General features: G+C 45.4%; 1 protein-coding gene across 1 annotated transcript in view; it reads left to right on the forward strand.

The window, feature by feature from the left end:
* The window catches only part of LOC122723987, a 74602-nt gene that overhangs the window by 25310 nt on the left and 24593 nt on the right, over positions 1-24699 (forward strand). Inside the window, exons 2-3 of the mRNA XM_043958131.1 lie at positions 16309-16462; positions 16784-16874. Of these exons, the coding sequence (XP_043814066.1) occupies positions 16309-16462; positions 16784-16874 (245 nt within the window). The remainder of the gene's footprint in view (positions 1-16308; positions 16463-16783; positions 16875-24699) is intronic.

A 24699-nucleotide genomic window follows, 5' to 3' on the forward strand; every position in this document is an offset into this window, starting at 1 on the left:
AACCTGCACTTCCCTCACTTAGACTTTCGGGGGCCTAACGTGCCTCCCAAAGTCCATGCATGTTCGGCGGCCGAAAGTGAGTTTCGGCGGCCGAACCTGGGTTTTTCCTTAAAGAATTTTCATGCAAAAACTTATTTAAAATCATACTTAAAACATTTTATAAAAACATGCTTTTACCCTTCTAGAGGTTTCCGACACCCAAATTCCACCGGACGGTAGGAATTCCGATACCGGAGTCTAGCCGGGTATTACAATAGAGGCATAGAGTTGATGGATCCAACTTTGGATGAATCGTGCCCTCATATTGAAGTTCCCATATGCATTTTATAACGACCTGGAAACCGGACCGCTACCGATGCTATCAGATCGACTTAAGGTTGCCGGAACCCGTAATAAGCCTACCATGCATCCTGTATACCTGATAAAATTCCAAACATGAACGTACATTTTCATAAAAAAACTTTAAACTTTTCATATACCAAGCTTGACCTGTACATACATCATAACTGTATATATAAAAACCCCATACTAGAGCCCTCATCAAATGCTCCCGTATGGTCAACATCATAAACATCAAACTTGGTTCAACATATCTCATCATTAAAACTTTTACATAAAAACATGTTCATTGGGATTTACAACATAAACTAGGGCAAAGCACAATTCTAATCCATTACATATTACATGTCCACTACTAACTATTACAAAAACATAAACATCACCCTTGCCGATTTCCCGTGCTATCTCTGACCTGCAAACCTGAGGGTTAGGGAAAAGGGGGTAAGCTACAAGAGCCTAGTGAGCAGAACAGTAAAAACAGTTTAATAAATTATGCTCATATGGAATGCATCACAACACAAACAACACACATCAAGGATGGACTTGTCACCAGTAACCCTCTACATATCCAAATAATGCACGGCCCTCGATGGAGCTCCTCAAGACTTCCTCTTAAACATAACATAACATGTCCAACTGTGCCAGGGGTGTAGAATGGACAACCCTGGTCTTTCCCTTACATCGTGCTAGGGGCGTAGAATGGGTAACCCTGGACTTCCATATTATATCATATTGTATCATGTCATATCGAGGGCTAGTGGGTCATCCAATATCCATCCACATCAACAGTAAAATATGCAATGCATCATATTCATGAATTCTAATGCAACAACCTATAAACATGGCAATCGTGATGCATGAACATGCTTAAAAGTTTAGTTACTTCAAAACATAGTTCAGTTTTACTCACCTCTGGCTGACACTTAACTGACTCTGAAGCAGCTTACTCACTGCTGGTCTCTTCGGTCTCTCAGGTCCGATGCTACACAGGTGGACTCAAATGAGGGACCAAACATACTCTATAAGGACTCTAAACATCTCCCCAAAAACCCCTCAAAACATCATAAAACATGCATCGAAAGCAGGCAAAGGAAGGCTGGGCAGAGGACTTTCGGCGGGAGGTTCGGCTGCCGAAAGTCCCTACAGATCCGAAAGTCAGGCACTTTCGGGGGCAATGTTCGGCGGCCGAAAGCCTTCACAGACCCGAAAGTCACTAACCTTCGAGGGCAAGTTCGGCGGCCGAAACTCCCCTCCAGAGCCGAAACTCCTTGCTTTCGGGGGCAGTTTAGGCGGCCAAAGGCTGCCTCCCCAGGCAGGTTCGGCGGCCGAAACTGGCTTCGGCGGCCGAACCTGGGTTCTCCAGAATGGCAGAACCCGATTCCGCCCTATGCATTTCAGCCCCAAAACTCTCCAAAACACATACTTAGCTTCCTAAAACATGCATTCTCACACCCACATGCATAAGGGGCACAAAACTAACTTAAGCCCTAACAACCAACAACAAAAACATCACAAGGGCATACATTTAGCATAAAGCTAACATAAACCCTAAAACATAGATCTAATCAAAACACGCATTAGAACCCCTTAAACCTTCATAAAACTTAATTAAAAACATGAGAGAGGCAAGGATCAAGGCTTATCTCTTGGAGATCTAGGAGTGACAGCAACCCCAACGTGGAGATGAGTCAAACGGTCTCCAAAGCTTCAAAACTTCGATTTAAGCTTTAAAACTTCAAAAACAAGATAAAAACTCATAAAAAACTTGAGAGATTTGAAGAAAAAACACAAGATCACCAAGGGGTGGTGGAGACTCACCTTGCCCGAAAATGGAGAGAGAAAACTCGCCTATTTTCGGACAGAGGGCCTTTTATAGGTGGCCGACCAGACCACTTTCGGGGGCCAAAGGAGCTTCCGAAATCGCCCCATGTTCGGCGGCCGAACCTGGGCCTTTCCCTCAATCTCTTTTCTTTTCTTCTTTAAAACTTTTAACTCAAAACCAAACAATAAAACCATGAAAATCATTTTGTAAAAACATATTTTACCCTTCTAGAGGTTCCGGTATCCTAGATTCCCGATCCCAACGGAGATTCCGTTGGAAGATTGGAATTTCGACACCGGAGTCTAGCCGGGTATTACATTCTTCCCCCCTTTAAGAACATTCGTCCACGAATGTTCAAACAACACACATGCAAACATAGACATCAAGAAGCACATAAAGACATAACAACACTCACCTTTGGAGCATGGACTCCCGGGTCTCCCAGGTGCACTCTTCCATGTTGTGGTGATTCCAAAGGACTTTCACTATCGGGATTTCCTTGTTCCTCAGCTTTCTGACTTGTGTGTCAATGATCCGCATTGGCTGTTCAACATAGGTGAGATCTCCTGAGATTTCTACCTCTGGTTCATTAAGAACCTTACTCGGATCCGACACGAACTTCCGTAACATGAAAACATGGAAAACTGGATGGATTCTCTTTATTGAAGCAGGTAAATCTAACTTGTAGGATACATTCCCAATCCTTTGCAGGATTTCGAAGGGTCCGATGTATCTTGGAGCTAGTTTACCTTTCTTTCCAAAACGAATCACCCCTTTCATAGGAGACACCTTAAGCAATACCCTTTCCCCCTCCTGGAACTCTACATGCTTCCTGCGGGTGTCTGCATAACTCTTTTGCCTGCTCACCGCTGTCCTGATTCTTTCTCTGATAGTGGGCACTACCCTGCTGGTGATCTCAACTAACTCTGGCCCTACTAGAGCTCTTTCTCCCACTTCTTCCCAGTAGACAGGTGACCGACACTTCCTCCCGTATAGAGCTTCATAAGGAGCCATTCCCATGCTAGCATGATAGCTGTTATTGTAGGCGAACTCCACCAAGGGTAGATGTTGCCTCCAAGAACCGCCAAAATCTAGCACACATTCTCAACATGTCTTCTATGGTTTGGATGGTCCTCTCTGACTGTCCGTCAGTCTGTGGATTGAAGGCAGTGCTAAAGTCTAGCCTCGTGCCCATAGTATTCTGCAGACTTTGCCAAAACCTGGAGGTGAACTGGGGTCCTTTATCTGACACAATACTTACTGGAGCCCCATGAAGCCTGACGATCTCTTCAACATAAACCTGTGCCAGCTTGTCCACTGAGTAACCACTCCTGACAGGGATGAAGTGAGTAGATTTGGTCAGTTTGTCCATAATCACCCATATGGAGTCTAGTCTATTGGACGTGGCTGGTAACCCCACTACGAAGTCCATCGCTATATTTTTCCATTTCCACTCTGGAATCGGTAGTGGGTTGAGCATCCCAGCTGGCTTCTGATGCTCTAGCTTCACCCTTTGACAGATCTCACAAGCGGACACAAATTGCTCCAATTCTCTCTTCATAGCTGGCCACCAGTAAACTCTCTTCAGATCCTGATACATCTTGGTGGCTCTAGGGTGAACGCTATACCTTGCATTATGAGCTTCTCTCATAATGTCTCCCTTCAGACTCACGTCATCTGGTACACATATCTTGTTCCCATAACAGAGGATCCCTTTGTTGTCAAAATGAAACTCCTCATTCTTGCCTGACTGAACAGTCCTGGCAATTTTCACTGACTCAGGATCCTCATGCTGTTTCTGCGCCACTTGCTCCAGAAACACGGGTGTCACTCTCATCTGAGCCACTAGTGCACCTGTACCAGACAACTGTAGCTGTAAACCTTCATTGATGAGCTTATAAAATTTCCTCACCATCGGTCTTCTCTCTGCTGTGATATGGGATAAACTGCCAAGTGATTTCCGGTTGAGGGCATCTGCCACTACATTTGCCTTCTCCAGATGATACTGAATCTTACAATCATAGTCACTAAGCAGTTCTACCCATCTTCTCTGCCTCATGTTCAATTCCTTCTGACTCAAGATGTACTGCAGACTTTTATGATCTGTAAAGATCTCACATTTTACCCCATATAGGTAATGCCTCCACATCTTGAGTGCAAAGATCACGGCTGCCATCTCTAGATCAGGGGTGGGGTAATTCAACTCATGCTTCTTTAGCTGTCTAGAAGCATAAGCAATTACCCTCTCATTCTGCATCAACACATAACCTAATCTGTAATACCCGGCTAGAATCCGGCATCGGAATTCCTGCCCTCCGGCGGAATCTAGGGTGTTGGATCTCTCTAGAAGGGTAAAATGTATTTTCTAAATGTTTTTATAATGATTTCAATGGTTTTAATTGAAAAAGAATTGAGTTTTGAAGAGAAAAGACCAAGGAGGAGTCTGCCAGGTTCGGCCGCCGAAAGTGATGTTCGGCCGCCGAACATGGTTTGGTTTCGGGTGTGCCTTTGGCCTCCGAAAGTTGAGTTGGGCAGAAACCAGGTTCGGCCGCCGAATCTCCATGTTCAGCCGCCGAACTTGCATGAGTTTTGGAGGCACGTTCGGCCTCCGAAGGTGTTTTTGGCCAGCCCTATAAATGGACGCCATGACCGAAACAGGGAGTTTTCTCCCCATTTTCGGCCACGGTGAGTCCCTACTCTCCCTTGGTTCTTTTTTTAGCGATTTCTCCTCAAATCTTGTAAGATTTAACGAGTTTCAACTTGGTTTTGAAAGATTTGAGCTTTGGAGCAAGGTTTTTGGAGCTTGGAGGTTCAAGAACCAAATCTCTCCAACCCCCGAGTTTAGGTCGTCTTCCTCTCGATCTTCAAGAGGTAAGGGTCGATCTTGAACTCTTTTTATGTTTTAAATAAGTTTTATGAAGATCTATGGGGGGTTAAAGGCATGTTTAGTTCATGAATAGGCTTATGGGTTTATGTTACGATTTGAACAATGTATGTTGGAAATGGGTTGTTTGAAGTGTTGTAGTTGGGGTATATTAGAGTTTGAGACCCCTAGGTGTGATGTATGATGTGTATGCATGTGTAGAAATAAGTTTATGCATGATTTGAGGTGTTGGGAAGCAAATGTGCATGAGGAGCCGAGTTTCTGCCCTTTGGCAGAAGCTCAGGTTCGGCCGCCGAAGTGACTTTCGGCCGCCGAACCCTCTTGTGAAGGCAGTTTCGGCTGCCGAAGCCTGCCCCCGAAAGTGGAGTTTCGGTTCTGTCTGGGACTTTCGGTCGCCGAAGGTGCCGCCGAACCTGCCCGAGTTTCGTCTCTGGAGGGGACTTTCGGCCGCCGAAGGTGCCGCCGAAAGTGCTCTGTCCAGCCTTTTTCTTGGGTGTTTTCCATGCATGTTTAAGTGATGTTTAGAGGGGTTTTTGGGGGTATGTTTATGAGTTGTTAGAGTATGTTTGGCACCTCATTCGAGTCCACCTGTGTAGGATCGGACCCGAGAGACCGAGGAGGCCATTAGTGCTAGCAGGTGCAGAGTCAGTCGGCGTCTGCCAGGAGGTGAGTAGAACTAAACTTAATGTTTTATTTTAAGAAATTCTAATGCCTAAAGCATGAGCATGCATCATGATTATGTATAGTAGGTTGATTGCACTAGTTCACGAATATGTTGCATTGCATTATTTCATGTTGATGCTGAGGTAGGTTTGGACCAAGGCGACTCCAATAGCCCATATCTGTCATTGAGTCTTGTCTAAGTCCTTTGAGAGCCGGACGAGTACCTGTAGGAAAGTCCATGTGAGCTCTCTATGGACCAGACACCATGTTATGTCTATGTTAGTCCTGTGAGCTTCTTTGGGGAGCCGGGCACCGACAGAGGGATTTTTGGGGTCATGTCCGATCCTTGAGAGTAAAGATGCTAGCAATTCAAGAGTACTCTCAGAAAACACTCCGTGGGGAATAGTTATCTGCATGAACCCCGAGACGGACCAGAGAAAGTTATGTGATTTACTTGTGTTATGACGCATTTCATGAACGCATGTAATTAATGAATGGTTTTTTTCTGTTTCTACTCACTGGGCTTTTTAGCTCACCCCTTTCCCCTAACCCCAGTGTTGCAGGTTTAAGTCAGAGTCCAGAGGCTGCAGGGTAAAGTCAAGGTTAAGATATGCATGTTGTAATAGCTTAGATTATGTTTATGTTTAGTATGTTAGAGTGGACATGTATTATAAATTCATGTAAGATAATGTAATGTTAAGTAAAGTTGCGTCTATGGATTAGTTGTGCTTGGCCCTATAGACTGGTTAGTCCCTGTTAATGCATGGTTATGTTTATGTTATATGTTGAGTTGAGAACCAAACTTAAGGCATGTAATGTTACCCCATTGGAGTATATGATGAGGACTCCAGTGGAGGTTTTATGATTTTATGATTTTGTGATGTATGTTTCATGTCAGGATACATGCACAGGTCAGATTTGGGTTCAACAGATGTTCAGTTTTCATGTTTTTATGGTTAAGTTTTAATCATGTATGGGATTTGACCAGGTAATAGTATGTATGTTTGGCTTGCTACGGGTCCCGGCGGCCTTAAGCCGATCTGGATCCTAGCGCCGGTGGCGGTCCGGTTTCCGGGTCGTTACAGAGTGGTATCAAAGCTTAGGGCCTCAAGAGTACGATGTGTTGAGCGATGTGCTCAGGGATTTGAGATATCTCACATCGGAAAGAGGTTGTCATAGAGGTTGTGTTAGTAGGGCAAGCACATTAAGAAAGATTAAGAGTAAGAGCATGTCCACTAGGATAGGATGTCGAGTCCTGTCTTGCTATGATGATGTGATATGCCATGATTTCATGCATGTGCATAAATGCTATGATGTATGACATGTTATGTATGCTATGTATGTATGATGTAGGTTCATGTGTTTCCACATGGACCGTATGATGCTGATGTTGTTTGCATGCTTGTGTGTGTGCTTCAGAGGAGTCAGGATGTGGGGTACTCGTCGATCTGTGGAATCGACAAGAGTTCCGTCAGAGAGGGAAGGTATGGACACCTTTCCCCCTACCCTGCCGAGAGCGCAGTCGTGGGGAGTCAGTAGATGGAGGACATCAAGGGACCCTAGGAGGTCTTTTGATGCAAGCAGAGAAGGTATGGATCTAAGGAGGATGTCAGCTAGTATGAGAGAGCCTGAGATGGATGTTCAGAGGAGAGATATGAGTTTGGATGTGGCTATGTTTGGAGAAGGTATGGGAGATTCCCAGGAAGATGCTCAGACCCAGGATTCTAGAATCTCGGGTTCAGGAGGGATTGATCCCTCCACTCTGAGTACAGCTGCCACGAGAGGTAAGAAATGGAAGAGAGGTCTCCGGAAGTCGCAGAAGAAGTTTTGGCAGAATTTGAAGGCCAGTCTGGGTTTTGGTGGTTCGAGCTCTGGTTCGGGTGCAACTCGTTGCAGGAGGTGTGGTAAGACACACCAGGGAGTTTGTCTGGCTGGGACGACAGTGTGTTTTAGATGCAGACAGGAGGGGCACATGGCATGTGAGTGTCCTAATAAGCTCCGGTCAGCTCAGTCTCAACGGGCAGCTTCAGGTGGAGCGACTCAGCCAGCAGCTCAAACCATGTTTCAGGCTAGTGGTCGAGGCAGAGGGAGAGGGGCAGCCTCTTCTTCAGCAGGTTCCCTTAGAGGAGGTCCGTCAGCTCCGGCTCGGATCTTCGTCCAGGCTCAGCAGGAGGCAGACACATCGAACACGGTGGTGTCAGGTACGCTCACTTTGATGTTCTGATGTGCATGCTTTTGTGAACCTTGGTGTTTCTCTTTCCTTAGTTACTCTAAAGAGTCGTCGAGGGGTTGGGTTGATAACTTCTAGGCTAGAGTGTTCTCTCAGGGTTAGTGGACCCAAGTGTGATCCATCTGAGGCAGAGTCAGTCTGCCGGTTCAGTTCAGGTGTCAACTGAGGGTAGAATCCATCCACCCGATTTTGAGGTCTTGGACTTGAATGTTCAGACGTCACTCTCGGAATGGATTGGGTTTCTACTTGTGGTGCTACCTTGGTCCGTAGAGACTAGGTGGCCAGGTTCAGAGGACAGGATGGGTCAGAGGTAGTCTTTTGAGGGGACAGTGTAGGTTGCCTAGAAGTTTGATGTAAGCCTGTCAGGCTCATAGGGTGCGTAGGAGGGGTTGTCAGAGGGTTCTAGTTCTTGCTGGAGAGTTAGTAATTGGGTCGGGAACCAGCCTCAGTGATAGTAGTAGTTAGAGAGTTCTTAGATGTCTGCCTAGACGAGCTGTCAGGTTTACCATCTGTTAGGGAGTTAGAGCTTGGAATAGGAGTGGTGTCTGGACCCAGAACCATTTCTATCCTTCCCTACAGGTTGGCACCTGCAGAGTTTTGAGTTGGAGGAGCAACTGCAGGAATTAGTAGATGAGAGTTTCATCCGACCTAGTCACTCTCCTTGGGGTGTTCTAGTGACGGTTTTTTGTGGAAAAGAAGGATGGATCCTTGCGGATCAGAAGAGAAGATCAGAGTAGCGCAGTGGAAGCAGGAGGAGTTCAGGAGGAGGTTGAGGTATTGCTTGAGGTGTTTTCTTTGAGAAGGGTGATTCATAAGGGAGAGAATCCATTCGGATTTCCACGTTCCACTTTATGAAAGTTCGTGTCAGATCCAAGTAGGGTTCTTGAGGAACCAGAGGTGGAGGTCCCAAGGGATCTCACCTGAGTTGAGCAGCTATTGCGGATCATGGACACATCAGTTAGTTAGTTTTGGAACAAGGAGATTCAGATGGAGAGGTCCTGTAGAATCACCCCAGTTTGAGGAGTGTTCTTAGGAGAACCGGGAGTTTTGACTCCGGCAATGCCGTGTCTCTTTTAGGAGAAAGTTTAGAGGTCTTGCTTGCTTGATTGCTTGCTTGATGTGTATGTACGATGATATGTTCTTATGTTATGTTTTTATGCATGAGTAGTTGAGGAACATTCGGGGACGAATGTTCTGTAAGGGGGGAAGAATGTAATACCCGGCTAGAATCCGGCATCGGAATTCCTGCCCTCCGGCGGAATCTAGGGTGTTGGATCTCTCTAGAAGGGTAAAATGTATTTTCTAAATGTTTTTATAATGATTTCAATGGTTTTAATTGAAAAAGAATTGAGTTTTGAAGAGAAAAGACCAAGGAGGAGTCTGCCAGGTTCGGCCGCCGAAAGTGATGTTCGGCCGCCGAACATGGTTTGGTTTCGGGTGTGCCTTTGGCCTCCGAAAGTTGAGTTGGGCAGAAACCAGGTTCGGCCGCCGAATCTCCATGTTCGGCCGCCGAACTTGCATGAGTTTTGGAGGCACGTTCGGCCTCCGAAGGTGTTTTTGGCCAGCCCTATAAATGGACGCCATGACCGAAACAGGGAGTTTTCTCCCCATTTTCGGCCACGGTGAGTCCCTACTCTCCCTTGGTTCTTTTTTTAACGATTTCTCCTCAAATCTTGTAAGATTTAACGAGTTTCAACTTGGTTTTGAAAGATTTGAGCTTTGGAGCAAGGTTTTTGGAGCTTGGAGGTTCAAGAACCAAATCTCTCCAACCCCCGAGTTTAGGTCATCTTCCTCTCGATCTTCAAGAGGTAAGGGTCGATCTTGAACTCTTTTTATGTTTTAAATAAGTTTTATGAAGATCTATGGGGGGTTAAAGGCATGTTTAGTTCATGAATAGGCTTATGGGTTTATGTTACGATTTGAACAATGTATGTTGGAAATGGGTTGTTTGAAGTGTTGTAGTTGGGGTATATTAGAGTTTGAGACCCCTAGGTGTGATGTATGATGTGTATGCATGTGTAGAAATAAGTTTATGCATGATTTGAGGTGTTGGGAAGCAAATGTGCATGAGGAGCCGAGTTTCTGCCCTTTGGCAGAAGCTCAGGTTCGGCCGCCGAAGTGACTTTCGGCCGCCGAACCCTCTTGTGAAGGCAGTTTCGGCTGCCGAAGCCTGCCCCCGAAAGTGGAGTTTCGGTTCTGTCTGGGACTTTCGGCCGCCGAAGGTGCCGCCGAACCTGCCCGAGTTTCGTCTCTGGAGGGGACTTTCGGCCGCCGAAGGTGCCGCCGAAAGTGCTCTGTCCAGCCTTTTTCTTGGGTGTTTTCCATGCATGTTTAAGTGATGTTTAGAGGGGTTTTTGGGGGTATGTTTATGAGTTGTTAGAGTATGTTTGGCACCTCATTCGAGTCCACCTGTGTAGGATCGGACCCGAGAGACCGAGGAGGCCATTAGTGCTAGCAGGTGCAGAGTCAGTCGGCGTCTGCCAGGAGGTGAGTAGAACTAAACTTAATGTTTTATTTTAAGAAATTCTAATGCCTAAAGCATGAGCATGCATCATGATTATGTATAGTAGGTTGATTGCACTAGTTCACGAATATGTTGCATTGCATTATTTCATGTTGATGCTGAGGTAGGTTTGGACCAAGGCGACTCCAATAGCCCATATCTGTCATTGAGTCTTGTCTAAGTCCTTTGAGAGCCGGACGAGTACCTGTAGGAAAGTCCATGTGAGCTCTCTATGGACCAGACACCATGTTATGTCTATGTTAGTCCTGTGAGCTTCTTTGGGGAGCCGGGCACCGACAGAGGGATTTTTGGGGTCATGTCCGATCCTTGAGAGTAAAGATGCTAGCAATTCAAGAGTACTCTCAGAAAACACTCCGTGGGGAATAGTTATCTGCATGAACCCCGAAACGGACCAGAGAAAGTTATGTGATTTACTTGTGTTATGACGCATTTCATGAACGCATGTAATTAATGAATGGTTTTTTTCTGTTTCTACTCACTGGGCTTTTTAGCTCACCCCTTTCCCCTAACCCCAGTGTTGCAGGTTTAAGTCAGAGTCCAGAGGCTGCAGGGTAAAGTCAAGGTTAAGATATGCATGTTGTAATAGCTTAGATTATGTTTATGTTTAGTATGTTAGAGTGGACATGTATTATAAATTCATGTAAGATAATGTAATGTTAAGTAAAGTTGCGTCTATGGATTAGTTGTGCTTGACCCTATAGACTGGTTAGTCCCTGTTAATGCATGGTTATGTATTGAGTTGAGAACCAAACTTGAGGCATGTAATGTTACCCCATTGGAGTATATGATGAGGACTCCAGTGGAGGTTTTATGATTTTATGATTTTGTGATGTATGTTTCATGTCAGGATACATGCACAGGTCAGATTTGGGTTCAACAGATGTTCAGTTTTCATGTTTTTATGGTTAAGTTTTAATCATGTATGGGATTTGACCAGGTAATAGTATGTATGTTTGGCTTGCTACGGGTCCCGGCGGCCTTAAGCCGATCTGGATCCTAGCGCCGGTGGCGGTCCGGTTTCCGGGTCGTTACATAATCCCACTCGGGACGCATCACAAAACACCGTGAAGTCTTCATTACTGGTAGGCAGAGCTAACATCGGTGCTGACGTCAACCTTCTCTTCAGCTCTTCAAAGCTTTCCTCACACTGTTCTGACCAAATGGATTTCTGATTCTTTTTGGTCAACCTGGTCATAGGAGCTGCAATTCTAGAGAAGTCCTGAACGAACCTCCTGTAGTAACCTGCCAAACCCAAAAAGCTTTTGATTTCTGTGACTGTAGTGGGTCTGGGCCAGTTAGCTACCGCTTCTACTTTCTTAGGGTCCACCTCGATTCCCTTTTCTGATACCACATGCCCTAAGAAAGAAATGCTCCTCAACCAGAATTCACACTTGGAGAACTTGGCATACAAGCCGTGTTCTCTCAAGGTCTGCAACACTGTCCTCAAATGATGGGCATGCTCCTCTGCATTTCTGGAATACATTAAGATATCGTCAATGAAGACAATAACGAAGTGATCCAGAAACTGGCTAAAAACTCTGTTCATGAGGTCCATGAATGCTGCAGGGGCATTGGTTAACCCGAACGGCATCACTAGGAACTCATAGTGCCCATATTTGGTCCTGAAAGCTGTCTTTGGCACATCTTCTTCTCTGACCCTCAACTGGTAGTACCCGGATCTCAGATTTATCTTGGAGAAACAACCTGCTCCTGCTAGCTGATCAAATAGATCATCAATCCTGGGTAACGGATATTTATTCTTGGTAGTGACATTGTTCAACTGTCTGTAGTCGATACAAAGTCTGAGGGATCCATCCTTCTTTTTCACAAACAGGACCGGAGCACCCCAAGGTGAGGTACTAGGTCGGATGAAACCCTTATCTACCAACTCTTGCAACTGCTCTTTTAACTCTTTTAACTCTGCAGGTGCCATTCTATAGGGAGGAATAGAGATGGGTCTAGTTCCAGGCATCACTTCAATTTCAAACTCTATCTCCCTAGCAGGTGGTAAACCTGGCAGCTCATCTGAGAAAACATCTAGGAACTCTCTGACTACGGGCATTAAGGCTGGTTCCCTAACCTGACTGTCAAGCTCTCTAACATGAGCTAGATACCCCTGACAACCCCTCCTAAGCAACCTACGAGCCTGTAGGGCTGATATCAAACCTCTAGGCATACCCCTCCTGTCTCCCCTGAAGACAACCTCTGACCCATCCTGTCCTCTGAACCTAACTACCTTGTCTCTGCAGTCCAAGGTAGCACCATGAGCAGATAGCCAGTCCATCCCTAGAATGATGTCAAAATCAGTCAAGTCTAGAACCACAAGGTCGGCTGGAAGGCATCTACCCTCAACAAAAACTGAACTGAACCTGCAGACTGACTCTGCCACAGATGGATCACACTTGGGTCCATTGACCCAAAGGGGACACTCTAACCCAGAAGCTATCAAACCCACTCTATCTACTACTCTCGGAGCAACAAAAGAATGAGAAGCACCGGGGTCTATAAGACCATACACATCAGAACATCCAATGATGAGATTACCTAACACCACGGTGTTTGACGTGTTAGCCTCCTGCTGAGTCATAGTGAAGATCTGAGTTGGAGCTGACGAACCTTCTCCGTGGGAACCTGCAGAAGAAGAGGCTGACCCTCTCCCTCTGCCTCGACCACTGCCCTGAGTCACGGCTGGAGCTGTTGGTTGAGCCACACTACCTAAAGCCGTCTGCTGGGACTGTGCCAACAAGGTCGCTGTGGGACACTCACGTGCCATGTGCCCCTCCTGTCCGCATCTAAAGCAGGCTGTAGTCCCAAACCGACAAACCCCTTTGTGCGGCGTTCCACACCTCATGCATCCTGAACTGTCTGAACCAGAGCTCGAGCCACCACCTAATCCCATACCAGACTTCAACCGTGTAATACCCGGCTCGTTCAGGCATCGGAATTCCTACCGTCAGGTGGAATCTTGGATGTCGGATTCGTGTTGCGGGGTTTTCTCAAGGTTTTCTAGCATGTTTTTTTTGTAAGTGTTTTATGGTTTTGAAGGAGGGAATGAGTTTTGAAGAGAAAAGACCAAGGAGGCAGAATGCAGGTTCGGCCGCCGAAGGTCATGTTCGGCCGCCGAAAGTGCGATAGGTTCGGCTTCCGAAACTTCACGTTAGGCCGCCGAACGTTGCATAGTTTTGCATGCAGTTTCGGCAGCCGAAGGAAGGGCGGTTGGCCACCTATTTAAGCCCCGTTGACTAGCCATGGAGGGTGCTGGAAGCTCTCTTTGTGGGCAAGGTGGGGTTTAGGGTCTCCTTGGATGTTTTTATGATGTTGCCTCAAAGCTTTCAAGGTTTTTATGAGTTTTCACTTGGTTTTGAAGGTTGTGAGAAAAAAAGAGGAAGTTGTGGAGCTTGAAGCTTGAGGAGCTTGGTTTCTCCATGTTTTGAAGCTAGGATCACACTAGCCAAGAGGTAAGTGTTGATCCTTATGTTTTATAGTGGTTTTCAGCAAGTTTTATGGGGGAAAGGGAAGAGTTGCATGGTGAGGTGTAAAAGGAGGTTTTTGAGGGTTTTTATGCATGAGTATGTTTATGTGTTATGGGTGTTGTTTGTTGGGGTGTTTAGGTAGTTTTGGACCCCTTTGTGCATATAGTTGAGTATATGCTTGTTATGTGTGTTGAGATGCATGTTGAGTGAGGTTTGGGGGAAGTTGAGTATGAGGTGAGCGAGGTTCTGCCTAACTGGAGAACCCAGCTTCGGCCGCCGAAAGAAGGTTCGGCCGCCGAACGTGGTGAGGAGGTGGTTTCGGCTGCCTCAACCTGCCCCCGAAGGATTGGACTTTCGTCTCTGGAGGGGAGGTTCGGCCGCCGAAGGTGCCGCCGAAGGTTGGAGACTTTCGTCTCTGGAGTGTGGTTTGGCCCCCGAACCTTACCCCCGAAGGCTTCGGCCGCCGAAAGTGGAGATTCGGCCGCCGAAAGTAGGCGAGTTTCGTCTCTGGAGAGGACATTCGGCCGCCGAACCTGCCGCCGAACGTGTCCTGCCCAGCCTTCTTTTGCCTGCTTTGCATGATTGTTCTAGGATCTTTTAGGGGGTTTGTGGGAAGGTGTGTAGGGAGTTGTGTTAGAGTTATGTTAGCACTGTTCGACACCTCATTCGAGTCCATTTGTGTAGGAGTGGACCCGACAGTTCAGGGAGGTCGTCAGGATTAGCAGTTGCAGAGTCAGTACAGTTTCTGCCAGAGGAGCAGAGGTGAGTAGAACTAAACTTAATCTGTTATTAAAGAAACATAATGCTTTAGCATAGTTCATGCATCATGAATGCTATGATATGTATTAGGGTGATTGCATTAGAATCACGAATGTGAAGCATTGCATATTATGTGATCAGAGATTAGGTGGACCCAGGCGACTCCAATAGCCTAAGCTTCGGCTCCTGTCATTGTGTCAGGTCAGTTGGGCAATTACTTGTTGGAATGCCCTGTGTAGCTCCTTTGGGGGGGCTAGTGTTGACAGAGGGTATTTTTGGGGTCATGTCTACCTTAGTGGGGATTGGACCAAGGCGACTTCAATAGCCCGTCGAGGGAGTTTTGGGGTCATGTCTAATCCAAGATATATTGAGATGTTTGTGTTGTGATGCATTTTCATATATAGTGCGTATGAATGAACTGTTTTCAGTGTTTCTACTCACTGGGCTTTAGAAGCTCATCCCTTTCCCTTAATCCCAGTTTTGCAGGTTCAGAGTAGCTGGGAAGGGTAGAAGCATCAGAGTTGCTAAAGGATTGTATATGTATAGAGGAAGCTTAATGTAATGTTTAAGTAAGATGATGTAAAGATGAAGGATGATATGATGTGTTTGTATAGTATAGTTGTGGACATGATGTATGGAGATACTGTGTATACAGGTTATGCATGGAAAGAGCTTGTGGTAAAGAGATAGAGTATAATGAGATAATGTCTAGAGTTGTGCTTTGCCCAGTATGTGCTGAATCCCTTGTCTACGCATGTATCCTGTTTTTAGTTTCTTGGTGAGAAATGAGTCAAACCAGGCTTACTAAATGTTGTGTTGCGAAAACCCAGTGAATTATAACTGTGAGGGAAGACAGGGTTTAATTCCCTTGACCCAAGACCAGTGCGGAGGAAAGACCAGGTTTGAGTCCTGTGATCCATAGAGAGGCCACTAGAGAAGACCAGGTTTGATTCCTGTGACTCTATGGTAGCCAAGGTAACTTATGATATGCTGACCTTTACAGAGTGGGTTCTATGACACAGCGCATAGTGCATGGAGGTTACTTGGTAACGTGTCACTGGTGTATTACAGATAGCCCTAAGGGCTATTTCAGATTAGTTTATCTGAGTGACTTTTCAGTTAAGTCTGGTAGTCTTTCAGAAAATGTTTAAACAGCTAGTAGTCAATTTGGATCATGTATGGGATTTTCTCAGGTACACAGAGTTCATAGCAGGCTTACTACGGGTCCCGGCGGCCTTAAGCCGATCTGGATCCTAGTGCCGAGCAGTTTGGAGCCGTTACAGAGAGGTACCGATTTCCGGGCTGTTACAGATGGTATCAGAGCATAGGTCCTCTTAAGTACGGTGTGTTGAGCAGTTTTGTTCAAGGATTAGCGAGGTCCCACATCGGAAAGAGGTTGGTTTAGATGTTCTAGGAAGGCAAGCACAATAAGTAAACTCATGTCCACTAGGATAAGACAGATAAGGTTTGTTTTGAGGATGATGTGATATGCCATGACTATATGCATGTGCATAAATATTGTACTGTGTATGCATGTATACATTTTGTAGGTTCATGTGTTTTCATATGAACTCTATGTGTGCTAATGATTGTTTCTTGTGTGTTGGTCTTCAGGAGAGCTAAGATGAGTGATGCTGGTTACCTTGTGGAATCAGATCCGTCTGAAGAGTCTGTTGAGGAGAGTAGAGAAGGAATAGATCTAGGAAGAATGGGAGGAAACAGGAAAGAGACAGGAGGAGATGTGCAAAGAAAGGATGTAGGTATACAGGTGCATTTGAATGAAGAGGTTTTAGAGGATGCTCAGACCAAGGACTCTAGGATAGGAGAGAATGAACCCTCCACTTGGAGTACAGCTACCGCGAAAGGAGTGATGTGGGGGAGAACCATGAAGAAAAAGGTTAGAGGCTTGAGACGGTCAAAGAAAAATAAGAGTCTAAGTTATGATGTTGGTGCAAGTTCTGGTAGAGGCAGAGCAAAATGTTTGAGGTGCGGAAGGTTGCATAAGGGAGTTTGTCTTGTTGGTACGACAGGATGTTACAGGTGTGGACAGGAGGGACATGTGATGCGTGAGTGTCCTTTTACGTCCCAGTTGGTTCAGTCTCAGGGAGCAGATACAGATAGAGCAGCTCAGGCTGATAGGCAAAGAGGAGAGGCTGACACATCTGACACCTCTGTGCCAGGTATGCTCATGATTGAGTGATCTGATATGTGTTTGTATGAACTATAGTAGGATATCAGTTATGTGATAAAAGGAAGTAAGATCGAGCAGAAAAGAATACATAAGAGTAGGAATAAGGTCAGAAAGAGGTTAGAGCCAGTCTGAGATTGGGTGGTAGTTGAGGCAGAGAAAAGGGTCAGCTTTTCTTTAGGACGTTTCCTAGAGAAGTTCCATGAGCTTTAGCGTGGATCTTCATCCTGACTTTCTAGGAGGCTAACACATCGAATACGGCGACGTTAGGTACGTTCGTTTGTAAGTATTCGGATGTGTATGCTGTTTGTGTTAGACCCCAGGGTTTCGCTTTCCTTGTTGTTGTGCGCTGTTGGTCGGATGGGTTTGATGACTTCTGGGCTTAGAGTGTGTTTCTTGGGTCAGTGGACCTAAGTGTATGATCCATCTGAAGCAGAGTCAGTCAGTGCAGTTTAGAGTTTGTGGTGAGTAGATGCGATTCAGCTGACCTTATGGTTCTAGAGTTGACTGTGTGATGTCATTCTAGGGCGGATTGGCTAGTTACTCACAGTACTACCTGTGTCAGCAGCGACAAGGTAGGAGAGTTCAGGGTATAGGATGGATCGGTGGTAGTCCTTGAGAAGGACAGTGTATAGCGGTGCCTAGAAGTTGATGTCAACCCTACAGGCTCACAGTTATTCAGGAAAGGTTATCAGAGGGTTGTTATAGCTCTTGTGAGTAAGTTTGTCAGGATAGGGACTCAGCCTCAATGCCATTGCTAGTGGGTACGAGTAGCCTGTCAGGTTTACCATCTGTTAGGAAATGTGAGAGGGGAGTGAAAATGGTATCTGGACGCAGAACCACTTCTTTCTTTCCTTTCCCTACCGAATGGCACCTGCAGAGAGAGCTAAGAGTTATCAGAATAGTGGAAAGTTGGGGTAGATAAGGTTTTATCTGACTTAGTACTTCACCCTGGAATGTTTCCAGTGCTGTTGTGGGAAACGAAGGATGATTCCTTAAGTTTTGATTGTTACAGATTCGTAGTCCTAGTGAGAGGTGCATAAAGACTGAAAAGTGAAGAGTAAGGATCAGAGTAGCGCAGCGAAAGCTGTGGAGTTTAGAAAACTATTAGGAGACTAAGGCTGGAGTATGGACTCAGATCAGGAACGTAGAGTTTCGGCAAGTCTCTTTTTGAAGACGTGTTAGGCTTTACTTGCCTGTGTTTTTTGTTTGTTTGGTTTTAAACATTCGGGGACGAATGTTGTTATAAGGGGGGTAGATTGTAATACCCGGCTCGTTCAAGCATCGGAATTCCTACCGTCAGGTGGAATCTTGGATGTCGGATTCGTGTTGCGGGGTTTTCTCAAGGTTTTCTAGCATGTTTTTTTTGTAAGTGTTTTATGGTTTTGAAGGAGGGAATGAGTTTTGAAGAGAAAAGACCAAGGAGGCAGAATGCAGGTTCGGCCGCCGAAGGTCATGTTCGGCCGCCGAAAGTGCGATAGGTTCGGCTTCCGAAACTTCACGTTAGGCCGCCGAACGTTGCATAGTTTTGCATGCAGTTTCGGCAGCCGAAGGAAGGGCGGTTGGCCACCTATTTAAGCCCCGTTGACTAGCCATGGAGGGTGCTGGAAGCTCTCTTTGTGGGCAAGGTGGGGTTTAGGGTCTCCTTGGATGTTTTTATGATGTTGCCTCAAAGCTTTCAAGGTTTTTATGAGTTTTCACTTGGTTTTGAAGGTTGTGAGAAAAAAAGAGGAAGTTGTGGAGCTTGAAGCTTGAGGAGCTTGGTTTCTCCATGTTTTGAAGCTAGGATCACACTAGCCAAGAGGTAAGTGTTGATCCTTATGTTTTATAGTGGTTTTCAGCAAGTTTTATGGGGGAAAGGGAAGAGTTGCATGGTGAGGTGTAAAAGGAGGTTTTTGAGGGTTTTTATGCATGAGTATGTTTATGTGTTATGGGTGTTGTTTGTTGGGGTGTTTAGGTAGTTTTGGACCCCTTTGTGCATATAGTTGAGTATATGCTTGTTATGTGTGTTGAGATGCATGTTGAGTGAGGTTTGGGGGAAGTTGAGTATGAGGTGAGCGAGGTTCTGCCTAACTGGAGAACCCAGCTTCGGCCGCCGAAAGAAGGTTCGGCCGCCGAACGTGGTGAGGAGGTGGTTTCGGCTGCCTCAACCTGCCCCCGAAGGATTGGACTTTCGTCTCTGGAGGGGAGGTTCGGCCGCCGAAGGTGCCGCCGAAGGTTGGAGACTTTCGTCTCTGGAGTGTGGTTTGGCCCCCGAACCTTACCCCCGAAGGCTTCGGCCGCCGAAAGTGGAGATTCGGCCGCCGAAAGTAGGCGAGTTTCGTCTCTGGAGAGGACATTCGGCCGCCGAACCTGCCGCCGAACGTGTCCTGCCCAGCCTTCTTTTGCCTGCTTTGCATGATTGTTCTAGGATCTTTTAGGGGGTTTGTGGGAAGGTGTGTAGGGAGTTGTGTTAGAGTTATGTTAGCACTGTTCGACACCTCATTCGAGTCCATTTGTGTAGGAGTGGACCCGACAGTTCAGGGAGGTCGTCAGGATTAGCAGTTGCAGAGTCAGTACAGTTTCTGCCAGAGGAGCAGAGGTGAGTAGAACTAAACTTAATCTGTTATTAAAGAAACATAATGCTTTAGCATAGTTCATGCATCATGAATGCTATGATATGTATTAGGGTGATTGCATTAGAATCACGAATGTGAAGCATTGCATATTATGTGATCAGAGATTAGGTGGACCCAGGCGACTCCAATAGCCTAAGCTTCGGCTCCTGTCATTGTGTCAGGTCAGTTGGGCAATTACTTGTTGGAATGCCCTGTGTAGCTCCTTTGGGGGGGCTAGTGTTGACAGAGGGTATTTTTGGGGTCATGTCTACCTTAGTGGGGATTGGACCAAGGCGACTTCAATAGCCCGTCGAGGGAGTTTTGGGGTCATGTCTAATCCAAGATATATTGAGATGTTTGTGTTGTGATGCATTTTCATATATAGTGCGTATGAATGAACTGTTTTCAGTGTTTCTACTCACTGGGCTTTAGAAGCTCATCCCTTTCCCTTAATCCCAGTTTTGCAGGTTCAGAGTAGCTGGGAAGGGTAGAAGCATCAGAGTTGCTAAAGGATTGTATATGTATAGAGGAAGCTTAATGTAATGTTTAAGTAAGATGATGTAAAGATGAAGGATGATATGATGTGTTTGTATAGTATAGTTGTGGACATGATGTATGGAGATACTGTGTATACAGGTTATGCATGGAAAGAGCTTGTGGTAAAGAGATAGAGTATAATGAGATAATGTCTAGAGTTGTGCTTTGCCCAGTATGTGCTGAATCCCTTGTCTACGCATGTATCCTGTTTTTAGTTTCTTGGTGAGAAATGAGTCAAACCAGGCTTACTAAATGTTGTGTTGCGAAAACCCAGTGAATTATAACTGTGAGGGAAGACAGGGTTTAATTCCCTTGACCCAAGACCAGTGCGGAGGAAAGACCAGGTTTGAGTCCTGTGATCCATAGAGAGGCCACTAGAGAAGACCAGGTTTGATTCCTGTGACTCTATGGTAGCCAAGGTAACTTATGATATGCTGACCTTTACAGAGTGGGTTCTATGACACAGCGCATAGTGCATGGAGGTTACTTGGTAACGTGTCACTGGTGTATTACAGATAGCCCTAAGGGCTATTTCAGATTAGTTTATCTGAGTGACTTTTCAGTTAAGTCTGGTAGTCTTTCAGAAAATGTTTAAACAGCTAGTAGTCAAGTTGGATCATGTATGGGATTTTCTCAGGTACACAGAGTTCATAGCAGGCTTACTACGGGTCCCGGCGGCCTTAAGCCGATCTGGATCCTAGTGCTGAGCAGTTTGGAGCCGTTACAGAGAGGTACCGGTTTCCGGGCTGTTACAAACCGGTTCCAGAACTTGTTCTTCTTTGGCTTGGACCTGTTCCACTTTTTGCTACCTGAGGCTGCTGCACTCAGAGAAGACAGATCAAACTTTCCTGAACCTAGGGTCTTAGAACTCGAGGGCTGTGCCACCTGCTGTTTCACTATTCCTTGGATGATGGCACTAGCCTCCATCTTTCTGGCTGCATCCACTGTGGTGTGGAAGCTCTCTCTCTCTGCTGCTAGGATTAGGGAGGAATACCTAGAGTGAAGTCTCATGGTATACCTCCTGGCTTTCTTCTTATCAGTATCATATGCCTGACCCACAAACTGCAGTAACTCTAGAAATTTATCCGTGTACTCATCGACACTCATGTCTTTCGTCTGCCTCAGCTGCTCAAACTCTATCACTTTCAGCTCCCTTGAACTGTCTGGAAAAGCCCATCCAGCAAACTCCTCCCAAGATAGGCTATCCAGCCTTGGGTCCACATAATTTTTAAACCACTCCTTTGCTTTCTTGCATTTTAATGTGAACCCCGCCATCTAAATGGCTCTACTGTCGCTTGCTCCTAGCTCATCTGTTATCATTTTCACCGTCTTGAGATACTCAAACGGGTTATCACCTGTTTTGAACTTGGGAGCATCCAACTTTAGATAGTCGGTCATCTTCACTTTACTCCCAACTGATGAGCTAGGTTTGGATGCTTGGGCTTCAGGGACTATTGGTTCTGTTGGTGGAGGAGGAGATGCAGCATTCCCTGGGTTAGGGTTTGCTGTATTTGGATAGAAGGGTGAGGGTGGAAACATGGGGTACTGTGGATATGGTGGGTAAAAAGGAGGATAAGGCATGAAGGAGGGATATTGGTGAAAGCTGGAGTAATCCGATAAACCCCCCATCGGATACCCTGGGCCCTATGGAAAGGGTTGGTACTGGGGTGGGTGAACATAACCTGAGGCTTGAGCGCCTCCTTGTGACTCTCCCATACCCTCTTCTGACATACTCATGCCCAGACTACTATCTCTTCTCTGTTCATCCTCCTCTGATTCCCTCACATTAGCTGACATCCTTCCCGGATCGGTTCTCCTCCTATTCACATCAAAAGACCTTCTAGGGTCCCTTGATGTCCCTTCTCTACTTGATCTACTTGACCTTGCCCTTGGCAGAGCAGAGGGAAGGGCATCCATGCCCTCATTCTCAGGTGGAGCTCCTGTCAATCTAGTGGATCAACGTGAGCCTCGCATCCTGTTTTTTAAAAAACAACACACACATATAGCATTAGCATCATATGGTTCATGTGGAAACACATGAACCCTCATCATATACATCACATATCATTAATGCACATGCATGTAGTCATGGCATTACACATCATCATCAAGACAGGACTCTACATCCTATCCTAGTGGAAATGATTTTTCCTATTGTGCTTGTCCTTCTATAACATCTATGAGTCCAACACTCTAGGTCCGACCATGTGAACCTAGGACTCTGATACCACTCTGTAACGATCCGGAAACCGGATCGCTACAGGCGCTAGGGTTCAGATCGACTTAAGGTCGCCGAAACCCGTAGCAGGCCTACTATGCATCCTGTATACCTGATAAAATCCCAAACATGAACGTACATTTTCATAAAAAACTTTAAACTTTTCATATACCAAGCTTGACCTGTACATACATCATAACTTTATACATACCCATACTAGAGCCCTCATCAAATGCTCCTATAGAGTCAACATTATAAACATCAAGTTTGGTTCAACATATCTCATCATTAAAACTTTTACATAAAAACATGTTCACTGGGATTTACAACATAAACTAGGGCAAAGCACAATTCTAATCCATTACATATTACATGTCCACTACTAACTATTACAAAAACATAAACATCACCCTTACCGATTTTCTGTGCTATCTCTGACCTGCAAACCTGGGGGTTAGGAGAAAGGAGGTAAGCTACAAGAGCCTAGTGAGCAGAATAGTAAAAATAGTTTAATAAATTATGCTCATATGGAATGCATCACAACACAAACAATACACATCAAGGATGGACTTGTCACCAGTAACCCTCTACATATCCAAATAATGCCCGGCCCTCGACGGAGATCCTCAGGACTTCCTCTTAAACATAACATAACATGTCCAACTGTGCTAGGGGTGTAGAATGGGCAACCCTGGACTTCCATATCATATCATATCGTATCATGTCATATCGAGGGCTAGTGGGTCATCCAATATCCATCCACATTAACAGTAAAATATGCAATGCATCATATTCGTGAATTCTAATGCAACAACCTATAAACATGGCAATCGTGATGCATGAACATACTTAAAAGTTTAGTTACTTTAAAACATAATTCAGTTCTACTCACCTCTGGCTGCCGCTTGACTGACTCTGAAGCAGCTGACTCACTACTGGTCTCTTCGGTCTCTCAAGTCCGATCCTACACAGGTGGACTCAAATAAGGGACCAAACATACTCTATAAGGACTCTAAACATCTCCCCAAAAACCCTTCAAAACATCATAAAACATGCATCGAAAACAGGCAAAGGAAGGCTGGGCAGAGGACTTTCGGCGGCAGGTTCGGCGGCCAAAAGTCCCTACAGATCCGAAAGTCAAACACTTTCGGGGGCAAGGTTCGGCGGCTGAAAGCCTTCACAGACCCGAAAGTCACTAACATTCGGGGGCAGGTTCGGCGGCCGAAACTCCCCTCCAGAGCCGAAAGTCCTTGCTTTTGGGGCAGTTTAGGCAGCCAAAGGCTGCCTCCCCAGGCAGGTTCAGCGGCCGAAACTGGCTTCGGCGGCCGAACCTGGGTTCTCCAGAATGGCAGAACCCGATTCCGCCCTATACATTTCAGCCCCAAAACTCTCCAAAACACACACTTATCTTCCTACAACATGCATTCTCACACCCACATGCATAAGGGGCACAAAACTAATTTAAGCCCCAACAACCAACAACAAAAACATCACAAGGGCATACATTTAGCATAAAGCTAACATAAACCCTAAAACTTAGATCTAACCAAAACACGCATTATAACCCCTTAAATCTTCACAAAACTTAATTAAAAACATAAGAGAGGCAAGGATCAAGGCTTACCTCTTGGAGATCTAGGAGTGACAGCAACCCTAACGTGGAGATGAGTCAAACGGTCTCCAAAGCTTCAAAACTTTGATTTAAGCTTAAAACCTTCAAAAACAAGATAAAAACTCATAAAAAACTTAAGAGATTTGAAGGAAAAAAACAAGATCACCAAGGGGTGGCGAAGACTCACCTTGCTCGGAAATGGAGAGAGAAAACTCCCTATTTTGGGACATGGGGCCTTTTATAGGTGGCTGGCCAGACCACCTTCGGGGGCCAAAGGAGCTTCCGAAACCACCCCATATTCGGCGGTCGAACATGAGGTTCGGCGGCCGAACTTGGGCCTTTTCCTCAATCTCTTTTCTTTTCTTCTTTAAAACTTTTAACTCAAAATCAAACAATAAAACCATGAAAATCATTTTGTAAAAACATATTTTACCCTTTTAGAGGTTCCGGTATCCGAGATTCCAGATCTCAACGGAAATTCCGTCGGAAGATTGAAATTCCGACGCCGGAGTCTAGCCGGGTATTACACATTTGCATCGGATTGCTGTGCATGCTGAAGTTAATCATATTAGAAAACAATGGAATTTCAACTCGAAAATAAAAAGTAGTCCCTGGTGTCGGATGACTGCTATATGATAGAACTATTGTAAAAGTAAGTTTATTTCTTTTTATTTTTGTCAAAAAAAGTAAGTTTATTTAGAAACCTTTTTCTTAACCTACCTTATTTTTATAACAATCTTACAAATTTATTTTGCAATATTCTAAGATGAAACAACTTCTGCACTGGTTAATTTCTAAAATCATAATAGGAAGATTTAATAGCTAAATGGATACTTACACACTTATATTTTAA

Source organism: Manihot esculenta, chromosome 7 (assembly GCF_001659605.2).
Source record: "Manihot esculenta cultivar AM560-2 chromosome 7, M.esculenta_v8, whole genome shotgun sequence".
NCBI lineage: Eukaryota > Viridiplantae > Streptophyta > Magnoliopsida > Malpighiales > Euphorbiaceae > Manihot > Manihot esculenta.